Source organism: Geotrypetes seraphini, chromosome 7 (assembly GCF_902459505.1).
Source record: "Geotrypetes seraphini chromosome 7, aGeoSer1.1, whole genome shotgun sequence".
NCBI classification, from domain to species: Eukaryota; Metazoa; Chordata; class Amphibia; order Gymnophiona; family Dermophiidae; genus Geotrypetes; species Geotrypetes seraphini.
The window spans coordinates 58,245,821-58,260,166 of record NC_047090.1 but is presented as its reverse complement, the minus strand read 5'-3'; the positions used below and the strand labels follow the sequence as shown (position 1 = coordinate 58,260,166).

General features: G+C 40.3%; 1 protein-coding gene across 1 annotated transcript; it reads left to right on the top strand.

Annotated features, from left to right (window-relative positions):
• The first annotated feature begins 2,237 nt into the window (after positions 1-2,237).
• Positions 2,238-13,473, top strand: LOC117364216 (uroplakin-3a-like). The gene is made up of 3 exons (XM_033953229.1): positions 2,238-2,392; positions 5,988-6,067; positions 12,063-13,473. Exons 1-3 carry the CDS (start codon positions 2,238-2,240, stop codon positions 12,212-12,214), a joined length of 387 nt encoding a protein of 128 aa, XP_033809120.1. The 3' UTR covers positions 12,215-13,473.
• The last annotated feature ends 873 nt before the right edge of the window (positions 13,474-14,346 follow it).

Here is a 14,346-nt window from a genome sequence, read left to right as displayed (position 1 = left end):
ACTTCTTGCCTTCAATTTCACAAATTTTGATTATTTTATACTACAGCAGTGTACTCCACATGACTCTCTATATGTGATGCAACGGATACCCTGAACCCCTGAGGAAGGAGTGTTTCTCCGAAACACAGACCGTGTTGGGTCCGCACTCCATGTATAAGAGCCGTTTTTTATGGATTACTATTTTATATAGACCTTTAATAAAGATTCTCGCACCTTGTACTCTGCAGTCCTTTCTATAAACTTCACATGTGCAGCTGTACACTCCCCTTGCAGTTAGGTAGGGGCTACCTTATAGAATAGCACCCAGTTCTTACAGGTGCCTTTCAATTAATGGTTTGTTTTTATTTGTTTGTTTTGTTTTATTTATAACCCACTTTTCCCAAAGCGGATCAAAATGTAATATATAATTTTAAAAAATACATAAAATACATGTAAAAACACAAACGAGAAAAGTGACCAGCACTTACACAAAAGCAGATGCCTTAATGCCCATATTTCATATTACAAAATAAATGTCTCTTCAATAACTTCTAGAACCCATCAAGATTTCATTGCTTTCTAATATATAAGGTAGCAGATTTCATACTTGAGATCCCCTACAGGAAAACATAGTTATGTATGAGGTATTTATTCTCAATTCCCTTACAGATGGCACAGACAAATCGCCATGATGGGCAAAGTGCAATTTTAATAAAGGGACATAAGCCTGAATAGTACCCACCAAACTCACAGGAGCCAAACCATCCCAAGCAATATGAAGTAAGTTTCAAGTTTCAAGTTTATTGACTTTTTAATATACCGACCATCACAAAGTATCTGGCCGGTTTACAATAAGCTTTATAAAAATTTTAAATATACGATCTTCTAACTTCAACCAGTATAGCTTCACATAATATTCTGTGACATGTGTCAGTCCTTTCCAAACGAAAAAGAGCTCTAACCACTGAATTTTGAGCAACCTGTAATGCACTCAACAGAATTCTTGGTAAACCTAAGAGCACACGATTATAATAGTCCAGACATGATAATACTGCTGACTGCAAAATGACCTTAAATATGCAAGGAGACAAATGGTACCTTTGAAAGGCAAAAATGATGCGTACCTCTAGTTTACAGAATTGCCATTTATGTGATTAGCTTTCCACTTATTTTAAAAGGAAAATTAATTTTACTGGTAAAACATTTATTATTAAAATTTAATTTTCATAACTGTTTTTCAAGGTGTAACAGACACTGATGACATCAAATCCCTAGGGATGACCCTACAGCTAAAGTGTACTATGCTGGAAAATTTGGTGTCATCCCTTGTAGAGTGACCAGAGATGTCGTCTAGGTGAACTACAGGGTTCCCAGCTTCACACTCGATACAATTTTAGGGTACCAGGTTGGAACAGAGGTCTGTGCAAACACTAAAGGGGAATACTGCAATCGAGTCCTCCAGCCAGCAACTTTTTACAGGTAGGAGCATTTTAAACCAGATCACCAAAAGAAGACAAAACTCCTGAGCACAATAGTCATTTTTCAATTCTTCATATCTAGACATTTTTTTAATTAAAAATACTGAGAACAATTTGATTCCATGCAATGTGCAACAGAATCATTGGTCTAATAGTAGAGCATAAAGGTGGGTAAAAACTCATGCATTGTTTGCCTTTCCACCAGTTAATGGTTGTAAATATAAAAAATTTCCCGAGCGACAGCTATCTTTCCAAGCTGCCATGCACGATAGTGATTTCAGGCATTTGTGCCCCTTTCTCCCTCTTACCTTCAGTTTAGAACAGTGGTTCCCAACCCTGTCCTGGAGGACCACCAGGCCAATCGGGTTTTCAGGCTAGCCCTAATGAATATGCATGAGAGAGATTTGCATATAATGGAAGTGAGAGGCATGCAAATCTGCTCCTTGCATATTCATTAGGGCTATCCTGAAAACCCGATTGGCCTGGTGGTCCTCCAGGACAGGGTTGGGAACCACTGGTTTAGAAGGCAATTGAAGATCCGTCTCTTTAACAAATTCATAGGCAATTCGATCTCTTCATTCAGATTATTTCTGTATCTTTATTACTCTTTTGTGAATCACATAGAACTATTTGGCTATACGGTCTAGAAATTGATTCATTGTATTGTATTGGTACTTAAAATATGGAAAGAAACTTTGTACAGAATATTCAGATACCAGGGAAACTTAAAAATATGTATTATTTATTTTACAGTGCTGGTGGGAGACTTTAATATGCCCGATGTGGACTGGAACAAATCTTGTGCTACAACCAGCGGCAATAAGAGGCTACTTGCCTCCATGCAAGGAGCACACCTCAAGCAGATGGTATTGGAACCCACCAGGGACCAGGCAATCTTGGACCTGCTGCTCACCAACAGTGACAGCGTCACAAAGGTATCAGTGGGAGACACCTTGGCGACCACAACATGGTTTGGTTCCACCTCAAGAAAGGATCCACTAGGCCAAACACATCGACTAAGGTCCTAAATTTTAAAGGAACTAACTTTCAGGACATGAGGGACTACGTTTACAAAGTGCTGCAAAACCAAAGCACAACAGACAAGGTAGAGGAACTATGGTCAACTCTAAAATCTACCCTGCAAGGAGCAACCAACATACATCAAAACTGAGAGCAAACGACGCAGAAAAAATAGACCACAGTGGTTCTTCGTGGAGATCTCAGAATTAGTAAGGCAAAAGAAAAAAGCTTTTGTAAACTACAAACAATCACAACGACCGGAAGCTAAAGAAACCTATCTGGCTAAAGCCAGAAAAGTTAAAACGACAGTCAGAGAAGCCAAACTCCAGATGGAAGAAAACATAGCTAGGCAAGTAAAGGAAGGGGAGAAATCCTTTTTTAAATATGTAAATATGTTAGCGATAGGAAGAAGAACACAAGCGGTATTGGGCGCCTAAAGAAATCTGATGGCAACTTTACAGACTCAGACGCAGACAAGGCAGAAATACTCAACAACTACTTCTGTTCAGTTTTCACTTGCGAAGCATCAGGATCCGGTCCTCAGCTACAGACAAAGGGGAATTTGGAGGACCCATTCCGAGACATGGAGTTTACTGAGAGTGAAGTCTACCAAAAATTATCGAAATTAAAAGTAAACAAAGCCATGGGCCCGAACGATCTACACCCTAGAGTACTTCGAGAACTGAGGGATGTCCTGGCAGAGCCGTTAGCTGTGCTCTTCAATCTTTCCCTATGTGAGGGAAAAGTTCCCCTGGACTGGAAAACTGCCAATGTTATCCCACTCCACAAAAAGGGATGCAGGTCAGAAGCTGAAAATTATAGACCGGTGAGTCTCACATCAATAGTGAGTAACCTCATGGAGAAGTTGATCAAGAACAGATTGGACACATTTCTAGATGATTAAAGATTAAGGGATCCCCACCAGCATGACTTTACAAAGTGAAGGTCTTGTCAATCCAACCTGATAAGCTTCTTTGACTGGGTAACGAAAAAACTGGATGAGAGTGAGTTCCTGGATATCGTGTATTTAGACTTTAGCAAGGCTTTTGATAGTGTTCCACACTGTAAGTTATTGAACAAGATGAACTCGTTAGGTCTAGGAAAAACACTGACAGCATGGGTACAAGACTGGCTTAGCGGCAGACTTCAAAGAGTAATGGTGAACGGTATCCCCTCAAAAACGTCAAAGGTAACCAGCGGAGTGCCACAGGGCTCAGTCTTGGGCCTGATGCTATTTAATATCTTAATTAGGGACCTGCTTTTGTTGGAACAATGGTCCAGTACTTGGCAACTAAACTTTAATGCCAAAAAATGTAATGTAATGCACCTTGGGAGCGGAAACCCATGCAGAACATACACTTTGAACGGTGAAAACTTAGCGAGAACCACTGCAGAAAGGGACTTGGGAGTTCTCATCCGAGAAGATATGAAAGCTGCCAATCAGGTGGAGAAAGCTTCAGCAAAGGCTAGACAAATGCTGGGTTGCATCAGAAGGAGCTTTATCAGCTGAAAGCCTGAAGTCATACAGATCCATGGTGAGACCTCACCTGGAGTACTGTGTCCAGTTTTGGAGGCCACATTATCAAAAAGATGTGAAGAGAATGGAGTCGATCCAGAGAATGGCCACTAGGATGATCTCAGGACTTAATGACATCACATATGAAGAACGTCTGACCAGACTGCGCCTATATTCTCTCGAGGAGCGCAGAGAAAGAGGGGACATGATAGAAGCATTCAAATACATCACGGGTGGAGGAAGAATTATTTTTTCTTACGGGTCCCACGGAAACAAGAGGGCATCCGCTAAAACTTAAGGGGGGAAGATTTCATGGTGACACCAGGAAATATTTCTTCACCGAACGGGTGATTGATCGATGGAATAAACTTCACGCCAGGTGGTCGAGGCTAGTAGCATACTCGACTTCAAAAGTCGATGGGACAAACAGGTGGGGGTGCTACAGAGTTATGCATAAAAGATGGGTACACCAGGGAGGGAGGGTTCTTGAGTGGGCAGACTTGTTGGGCCGCCGGCCCTCATCTGCCGTCATATTCTATGTTTCTATGTTTCTATGTATCCACCAACTTCTCAAGACCTTATTCAGTTAACAGCACCTCTCTTTCTTTCTTTCCTTGTTACTCTTGACCCTTCTTAGGCATGTTCTGTTCGTCACGATATTTGCCATGCACTCCACGATGAATCAATCACTTTTCAAATGAGACGTTTGTGACACTTAGTCGGTCGCTTTCACATATCAACACATTTTATGTCAAATGCACATTACAGACTGCATTATACCACATATCTTTACACCAGTCACTACTTACTAGTCAATGGATATCCACACAATTTATTGCATGATTTACTGCACATTAATCATTTCATTACTCTAGCAGACATTCCATTTATCAAATCATTATTTATAGGACCCTGAGGAAGACAGTTTTATCGAAACACAAACCGTGTTGGGTCCAAAATCCACCAATGTTTTGGGTCCTAGATATTTCTTCATGTGGATTATTAGATTGTAATTTTAATAAAGCCTGCATCTTGAACATCATCTGCACCACAGCGTATTTTGCTTTTGTTGGACTTCTATTTCTGTGGAGCATCAAGGGTCAACCTTTTTGTTTGTGCATGGATATATTAAGAATGAATGGCACAGGGAAAACAATTTCCCCGTACCCACAGGAACTCAGTTTCCTCATCCTGTCCCTGCAAGTTTTGTTGCTGTCCCTGTCACCGCCCCATTCCTGTAAGCTCTGTCTTAACTGAACAAACCTCAAACACTTATGATTTTAAAGTGTTTGAGGTTTGTGCAGACAACAGGAATGGAAAAGAACTCGACAGGAAAATGAGTTCCCGCGGGGACAGGGAAAAATTTGTCCCCGAGTCATTCTCTAATTTGAATTAGATACTCGTATATGTCACTCTTTATACCTCCCTGAGTTACACTTCTACACACTGACAACTGAAATGGAATATATTTTTTTTTTTAAACCTGTTGATGAAAGCAGCACACTGGATTTCACAAAATAAAAAATTTGGAGGGAAATGATCAACATGGGCTACCCTTAAGATAGGCTATTTTACCACAAGTCATGCTATTTTAGCTACACCTCATTGCATAAAATGGGACACAGTGCTAAAATAGCATGCCTCTTGGTAAAATAATCCACATTGATATCTGCCTCCATTTTTTTCTTAATCTCCAATTCATTTTCCATAAGAACATAAGAATTGCCGCTGCTGGGTCACTCCAGTGGTCCATCGTGCCCAACAGTCTGCTCACACGGCGGCCCTTAATTCAAAGACCAGTGTCCTGAGTCTAGCCTTACCTGCGTATGTTCTGGTTCAGCAGGAACTTTGTCTAACTGTCTTGAATCCATTTTATGGCTGTGCCGAAAGAACAAATAGAAAAGGACGATTGGTTAATTTAGTTATATGTTTACCAATAATATATTTCACTTAATGCACATCTTTAACTTGCAATGGTTTCCTTGTTATTTAAGGGTGAATTTCTTTATTTTGGATGAAAACGGCAGCCCAAAAGCTTATACTGATTGGTCTGATCCTGTACAGACTTTAAATGGTAAGTTGTCAAAATTGTAAAATACCGACTCCAGCCACAGGCCATGTTTTCAAATACCAGGACTGTTGAGGCACTCCAGTATCCAAAGTGGCAAATAAGCTATTTTTCAGATTAAAAGTAACTTTGTTTGTATTTTTGACAGTTTATTTTGAAAATTAATACATGTATTAAAATGCACTCTGTCTGGCTAGTTCATTCAATGCACCTCACAAACAATTGTTAACAATGGATATATCACTGTAACCAAAAAAGCATTTCTACTTTACCATCGAATTCCAATAATACTAATTAACCCAAAAGTCTTGAAAAAAATAGGTGGAAAAATGCCTTAGACTTAGAGCACAAATAACATTCAGGGCTCCTTTTACTAAGCTGCATTAGGGCATTAACGCGCGGAATAGCGCGCGCTACAATGCCGTGCGCGCTAGACGTTAATGCTAGCATTGAACTGGCATTAGTTCTAGCCGCGTAGCACAGGGTTAGTGCGCGCTAATCTCCTGCGTGCGCTAAAAACGCTAGCGCACCTTAGTAAAAGGAGCCCTCAATGTTTAGTTGTGCTCTGAATATCAATCACTGGCTAGATTCCACCAGCCCCCCTTTAAAAAAAATAAATTAATTTAATTTATTTTAGTATAAATAATTTAATCTTTAAAGTTATCTATCTAAAGCTTTTTTTTTATAAAACTAATCTTCTTTTATCCCTATATTAAACCTAAATTCATCCAATCATAGGTATTAATCCATTATAGTTAATTTTTTCCTTTTCCTAATGGATTACTTCCTAGTCATAGCTGTGCAAAAAGTTTTCTCTTAACAATTCATTCTAAAATTCGTTCCTAATCCATGTCTATGCAAGACGTTTTCACCAATAGTTCATTCTGAAGTTCATATACATTTTATCCACAGTTCATTTTTACAGCTTATCTTCTTTTATATCCTTTTCTTAAATTGTGCTGGGTATTTTAATATTACTTTCTATAAGAAATACTCCAGATATTCCAGATACTTTATCTTATTCTTTCAAAATGATAACAGTACTTATATGAAATCACTTCGGCTTTTACATGCCGCTTGCTTTTTCTCACAGAATATCAAACAGCTGCCTCTGCTTTCCCAACGCGGCCAGCGTTTTGCGGTTTTACAAATATAACCGCTGCCTCATGCTAATTTTGCTCAAACAGCAGTATTTCTAAAACATAAACAGTTCATTTACTTAAGATGTTATGTTAGAATCTACAATTTTTTTCAGTTGACACCACTACTTCTCATACCTTCATTTTCTTTTACTAAGCTGTAGTCCTTCTCATAGTGGATGCAAAGATGGCGTCCTCATCTTTTTTTTCTCTTATTTAAATGCCTGGAAATGACATCAAGCCAATTGGAAGCAGGTCAAACATATTGCTGCTAAACCTTACTTCTTAGTACCCCTCTCAAGTCACTTCATTGGCTCCCTGTCCATTTCCGAATACAATTTAAACTCTTCCTGCTGACTTACAAGTGCATTCACTCTAAAGCCCCCTGATATCTCTCCTCATTTATCTCCCCCTATGCTCCCCCTCCCCACCGTGATCTCCGCTGATCGGGCAAGCCTCTCTTATCTGCACTCTAATCTTCCACTGCCAACTCCAGACTCCGTACTTTCTTTCGTGCGGCACCGTATGCCTGGAATAGACTGCCTGAATCAATATGACGTGCTCCATCCCTGGCAGTGCTCAAATCCAAGCTAAAGGCCCACTTTTTTTAAACTGCTTTTAACTCTTAACTCCCACTCACCGCTGTCAGATACCTATACCCACTGTATCATTTCCTCTACCATAATCTCCCCAGCCTTGTAATGTCCTGTCTAAATTAGATTGTAAGTTCTTCTGAGCAAGGACTATTGTATGTTACAATGTACAGCACTGCATATGCCTTTTCAGCGCTATAGAAATAATAGTAGTAGTAGTAGTAGTATAGGGATACTACATATAGAGTTGCCAACAATATTTGGCCTTCCATTTGTCTCATCTTGCCCAGTACCATATTTCCTCACATATAGGCTGCCCCTTTGTATAGGCCGCAGAAAATGCCCATGCAAGTTTTAAAACTGATAGATAAGCCGTCCCATTGTATTAGCCGTGGCTTATCTACCAGTAACTGGGGCGGTCTATACTGTTTTTAAAAATCATTCCCCTCCCCCTTACCTTCCTTGCTGAATGGTGGATGGCTGCCTCCTTGAATCTCGCGGCCAGCAGTGCAGGGCAGGAACGATCTTTTCGATCTCTAGCCCAGCCCCGCACTGCTTCCTGCAAGGCATATGCTTTTACTTGCAGTGGAATCGTTCTTCATGCACTTGGTACAATCTTTATCCAGGACCCCCTATGGAAGGAGTGTTTTTCGAAACACGGACCATGTCGGGTCCCGGTTTTGACCTATAAGAGCCATTCCTTGGAATAGAACATTTGATTATTTTCAATAAAGTTCCTGAATCCTGTACATCAGCTCTGCAGTTTTTCTTTGTTGGTTTTGCTTTTACTGCAGAATTGTTGGATTTCTCATTGTAATATGCCACCTTCACTACATGAAAAGCTTAATTTTATAACTGATACATTAAGCTCTGGCTGTTTCTTTTTACTTATTTATGTCCTTTTGCCTCTTCTCAATTATTGCCTCAGAGGAGAAATGTGTTTAAATTCTTCCTAGTTTTCAATTGACATAGAATATGGAATTTGGTTAGCATATAAATTACTGTATACTTTAATAAATCTGTAGCTCACACTAAGGACTAGTATTCAAAAGCAGTTATATGACCAGTGGTGGCACTGATTGCATTAGTTCTTCTTTAAAAAAAAAATCCTAGTGGTTCTACATATAATTTTGGCCATTTAATCACAAAACAGGCAATGTTATATGTTTAAAAAAGGGACATGGTTTGGGGTGGAACAAGGGAGGACAAAATTCAGTCATTAAAGGTGTAATTTCATATGACCAAGGGGCAATCAATCCATAAAAAATAGTTCTAACTTTAAGGGGGTAATTTTATAAGGAACTGTATAGTTTAAGATGGTTAAATCACATGTAAATACTGCTATTTTATTCGTTCTTACCTGTAAGTGGCCACATATAACCGAATAGCGTGATAATATGTGGACAAATCTATAGCATGTATTTTCACTATAGGTGTTTGATTATGTTTATTAACCCCCTCTTTTACAAAGCTGTGCTAGCGTTTTTAGCGCCGGCCACTTTGGTAACAGCTCCGACGCTCATAGAATTCCTATGTGCGTCTGAACTGTTACCGCTACGATCAGTGGTAAAAGTGCTAGCACGGCTTTGTAAAGGAGGGGATAAATGACTTAGGGATTCATTTTCAAAAAAGAAAACCAATGAAAAATTGGCATAAAGGGGGCAGATGGGCATTTTTTTGCCAAACCCTTAGAATTCACTATTTTATAAACCCATTTTCAAGAAGGATATCTATGTTTGGGCAGGACTAGGATGGGCTTCGGATTTGGATATTTTTCTACAATAATCAAATATTTTAGAATACATCTAGAATGCAATTTGGAGCTAGACCTGTTTTAACAATGAATAAGTGCCCAAACTGACAGATGACTACAGAAGAGATATAAGAATGACCCTTCCCCTGTAGTCACTGACCCTTCCCATCCCCCCAAAGATGTGAATGAAACAGTACATACTAGTGCTGCCCAATTCACGATTCAAATCGATTCACCGATTCACTTCGGGTGAATCAATTCAAATCGGTTCGTTTAAAAAAAAAAAATCGGCTTCCCAATTCGGGGTGACCAACCCTCCTCCCCATGCCTTTGGATCTCCTAAAGCAGGAGCGGGAGCTGCCTCTTGCTGGCCATTCGCTGCCACTCCTACTTTAGCCTATCTCAAGGCTCCACCTCCTACCTCACACGGGCACCCCCTGCCCCTCGCCTGCACAACAATGCGCTACTCGCCATGGGCTTTGTAATAGGCAATAGGCAGCTGGAAGGAATGAAACTGGAGATTGTTTCCAAGCGCCTGCTGGTGCCCGGTAGACTTTCACGATTCTCCTTTCTCTGCTTTGCTCCTCGCTTGTGAGGCAGGTGACTGTATTCTTGGCCAGAGAAGGGAAGACGGTCTTGGGCAATCGCGGTGGCCAGTGCTGGCTGGGGGCATGTGGGGGCTTTGACATGCTAATAATCTGGCTGTTTGTTTCCTGCTTCCCTCCAACTGTGCTCAGCGAAAAGGGGAGAGTGACAGACAGATTGTTTAATTCCCTTGGTTACTTCTATTCCCTCAGTCCCCTGCTGCTGTTTAACCCGTATCTTATTTTTCTCTCTTCAGGCCTCCTGTGCAGGGCTTAGGACCCATTAAATATATTTTTCCCCCTGCGAGAATTAAGCAGTCTGCAAATGAATCCATTTGCTTCATAGATAAAATCTTTAAGAAATTGTTTGCTTGTTGCCACGGCAGAGAACTTGACATACTTCTGGCTTTTGCAATGTGTTAAAAACCAGATCTTGTCTTTTTGGGGGGGAATGTGGCAAAGCTACATTCATAATCAGATTTGGAGGCCACAAGGGCCTTTCCTTCCCACCCCCTGCCCCAGCACAGGGCACAAATATAAAGGACCTTAAGCCCCCTAGTGGGATCCTACCCAGCTCGAGGTGTTAATGGTCAAAACTACCCACAAAACCCTGCCCCCCTAAGCTTCTTCCCTACCAAGGGCTGCACAGAGGGCAAATAGCATACCTTCCACCCTACCCTTGGACTCCAACTCATCGAAGAGGACCAGTAATGTTGGGGACAGGTGTGATCCTTATTGCTCCTGCTCTGGTGGCTTCTACTGTGAAAATTGTATTGTCTCACCCCTAGCAGTAATCCCATAATGCTACCACTAGGGCAATAGTAGTCATCAGACCAGGAGCTAGTGGGGATCACTTCTTCCTGCAAGGTTGCTCAGACCCCTAGAGTCAGTTATTAATTGGAGGGGTGGATGGGATAGGGGTGGGGGTAATGGGTCTAAAAACAGGAGAGGGAGAGAGATGGTGGACAATGGGATGGAGGGAGGGAAGGAACAGAAAGGGAGAGAAGTTGGGACACAAGGAATGGTTTGGAGGGGGGAATAGAGATACTGGATAGGAGGGTAGTTGGGAAGAGAGAGGGAGAACTGGTGGACCCTGGGGTGGTTGGGAAGGAGGGACAGATGTTGGATGAAAGGGTAGTTGAGAAAAGGAGAGATGGTGGATCTGGTGATAGTGGGGTCCATCGCTGCAGCTGCAGAGATAGAAACAAAAAAAGGAAAGATGCCAGACCTCCGGGAGAGGGAAGGGAAACGGAAGGGGAGGACAGAGATGGAAGATGATGGTTAGCACTGAGAAAGAAGGAGACCCTAGCAAGAGAGCAAGAGAAGACAACCAGAGCCTGGGACCACATCAAGATTTGAATAATGACCAGACAACAAAAGGTAGAAAAAATAATTTTATTTTCTGTTTTGTGATTACAATATATCAGATTTGAAACGTGTATCCTGCCAGAGCTGGTGTTAGACCGCAAACGTGAGCTAGGATTTAACAGAGAAGAAAAGTCTTTTTTGTTTGTTTATTTTGTTTACACCACAGCGCCAGTGTGGTTAGGAGAAGGCAACGGGGGTGAAGAGGCTATAAAATAAACCCACCAGGGCCAGATGGAGCATTGGTTTGAACCAGTATGGCTATTCTTATCCATTAGAACTTAGTGGATTTTCAATATCAGCACTTAGACACGTTCAGCAGTACTATTCATATAACTTTAACTGCATTAAGTAATTTATAAGTTTAAAGCAGAATATCAGCACATCTCTGAATACAGATTTCAGCATTTCCAAGCATTAGACCTTTTTCATGGTCCTCTAATTACAAATAGCTGACTTTCTGTTGCCTATTATTTCCTACTCCCATATTAAACGTGAAAGGACAGACTGTACTTGTAACACTGTACAGTGTTGTACTCACTAACAACCACTACAACTGTGTTTCAGTGACAGAGGTTTCAGCCATCCAGTCTGAGTTTCAACTGCGTTCTGGGGGTATGGTGGTGATCACTGTACTGTTGTCTGTTGTTCTCTTCATACTGGTGGTATGCTTACCTATCGCATTGATCCTTGAGAAGAAGAAATCACCAGCATCCTAAAAAGCCAGACTGCCTAAAATACCAGCCACAAAAAGTATGAATGAAATAAATGTGTGGTATATGATTTGTCGTGTGGTGATTAATAATTATATTTTCACTTTATAAAACCATATTTTGTACTACAGTAAGAAATATAAAGAATTTAAATGTTAGAAGAATAGAAAAAAATTGATAGGCATAACAACCTATTCATTCCCTTTTATTGTTCCATTAGAAAACCAGAGAGCTCCGAGATATTGGAAACTGGTTGAGCCATTTCAAGTGTTATCTCATTATTCATATAGATTTGAAGTCCTGGTTTTCTTAATGGAATTGGAGCTACATAAACGGGCTCTCTCTAATAACTGTATAGTCTGTGCAGGTCGGATTTTAGTTGCAAATTTTTTATGGGTATTACACATTTTCTCCATAGCAGATTCTCTCCTTCCATTGCTCTAGTGTTGTCTATGTAATCATGGCCTTCACTTATGACAGATTTCAGTTTTGTATCAGATATATGAGGCTGTATAGCCTAAATGGCACAGAACATTTTGCAGTCAGAGAAATACAAGTAGAAAAGTGTTGCCTGCTGTTAGATCAGAAATAGTGCAGCTTAACCTAACCAGTGCATTTTTAAAAAATGAAATATATTCTTCAGACTAATCAAAAATCACATTCTCCAATGCCTGTGAAAAAAAATCTTTATTGAATAAGTCCCTTAGGAGAGGACAATTTTTAAAATTGCCCACAATCTTATAAAGTCTGCAGTTAGTTAAAAAATATACTTTACCTTTGAAAATATTCACAGATAAGCACATCCACAAAAATGTGCAACTTTGTTTTTTCTGTGGATAGTTTTCTTGCTGAAAACATTGCATATAATTCTGAACTGCAAATTAGGAATGATATTTGCATGCCTTACCCTAATCTACCATCAGGACTCTCATACTTCCACTGTGTATAAAATTGAACACCTTATAGAGCGATGTAACCATAACTTTGTTCCCAAGTCAAATTGTCTCTTCAGAATTCCATTCCTTAATGGTAAAAATTACGTTCTCCTGTTTTACTGTAGAAAATATTTTCATTCCAGAGAATTTCACTATAGAAGTAAAAGATTTCTCCCTCATCCCTCAACCATTTTGATAACCCTGGGCTACTTTCCAAATTTTCCTACACACTACATATTGTAAAATACACTGATTTGCATTTTATTGTACTGTATCTTTTAAACTATCACATTCTGTAATCTACAGTAAATGTGTAATGATTCAAACCATAGCCTGTTTACTTCTGTGTATTTGTAATAAAATGCTTTCTTATAAGAATTTAACTGGACTTTATTGAAAATATGAAGGTCTATTTCTATTAAAGTAATATGAATTCACAGCCTCTGAGCAGAGGGCAGGTCAGCCACTGTACACCTAGTAGTTAGGTTGAAGATGCATATGCATCAGATTCTTAAGGGAGCCACAGTGTATGGTTTCTGGCCAAGGACTGTTGGTGCAAAAGGCTGGGGGAAGAGGAAAAGTGTTAAAAAAAGAAGAAAAATCCCTTTATAGCAGGGATCTCAAAGTCCCTCCTTAAGGGCCGCAATCCAGTCGGGTTTTCAGGATTTCCCCAATGAATATGCATTGAAAGCAGTGCATGCATATTCATTGGGGAAATCCTGAAAACCCGACTGGATTGCGGCCCTCAAGGAGGGACTCTGAGACCCCTGCTTTATAGCCATGAATAAAAGTACTGGGCACTATGGGCTAGAGCAGGGCTGCCCAAGTCTGGTCCTCGAGATCTACTGGCAGGCCAGGTTTTCAGGATATCCACAATGAACATGCATGAGAAAGATTTGCCTGCACTGTCTTCTTAGTATGCAAATCTCTCTCATCATTATTCATTGTGGATATCCCGAAAACCTGGCCTGCCAGTAGATCTCGAGGACTGGACTTAGGCAGCCATGGGCTAGAGTCCGTAAAGGACATCTAACTTTAGGCGTCTAAAATATGGACGTCTACCAACTTAGGCGTCCAAATAAAATAGATAATAAGTAAATGACTTTAACACACATTAATTGGAACTTAGACGTCTAAACACTGGATGTGATTCTACAATAGAAGTCCACAATTTTGTGGACGTCCATCGGAAAAAGCACTTAA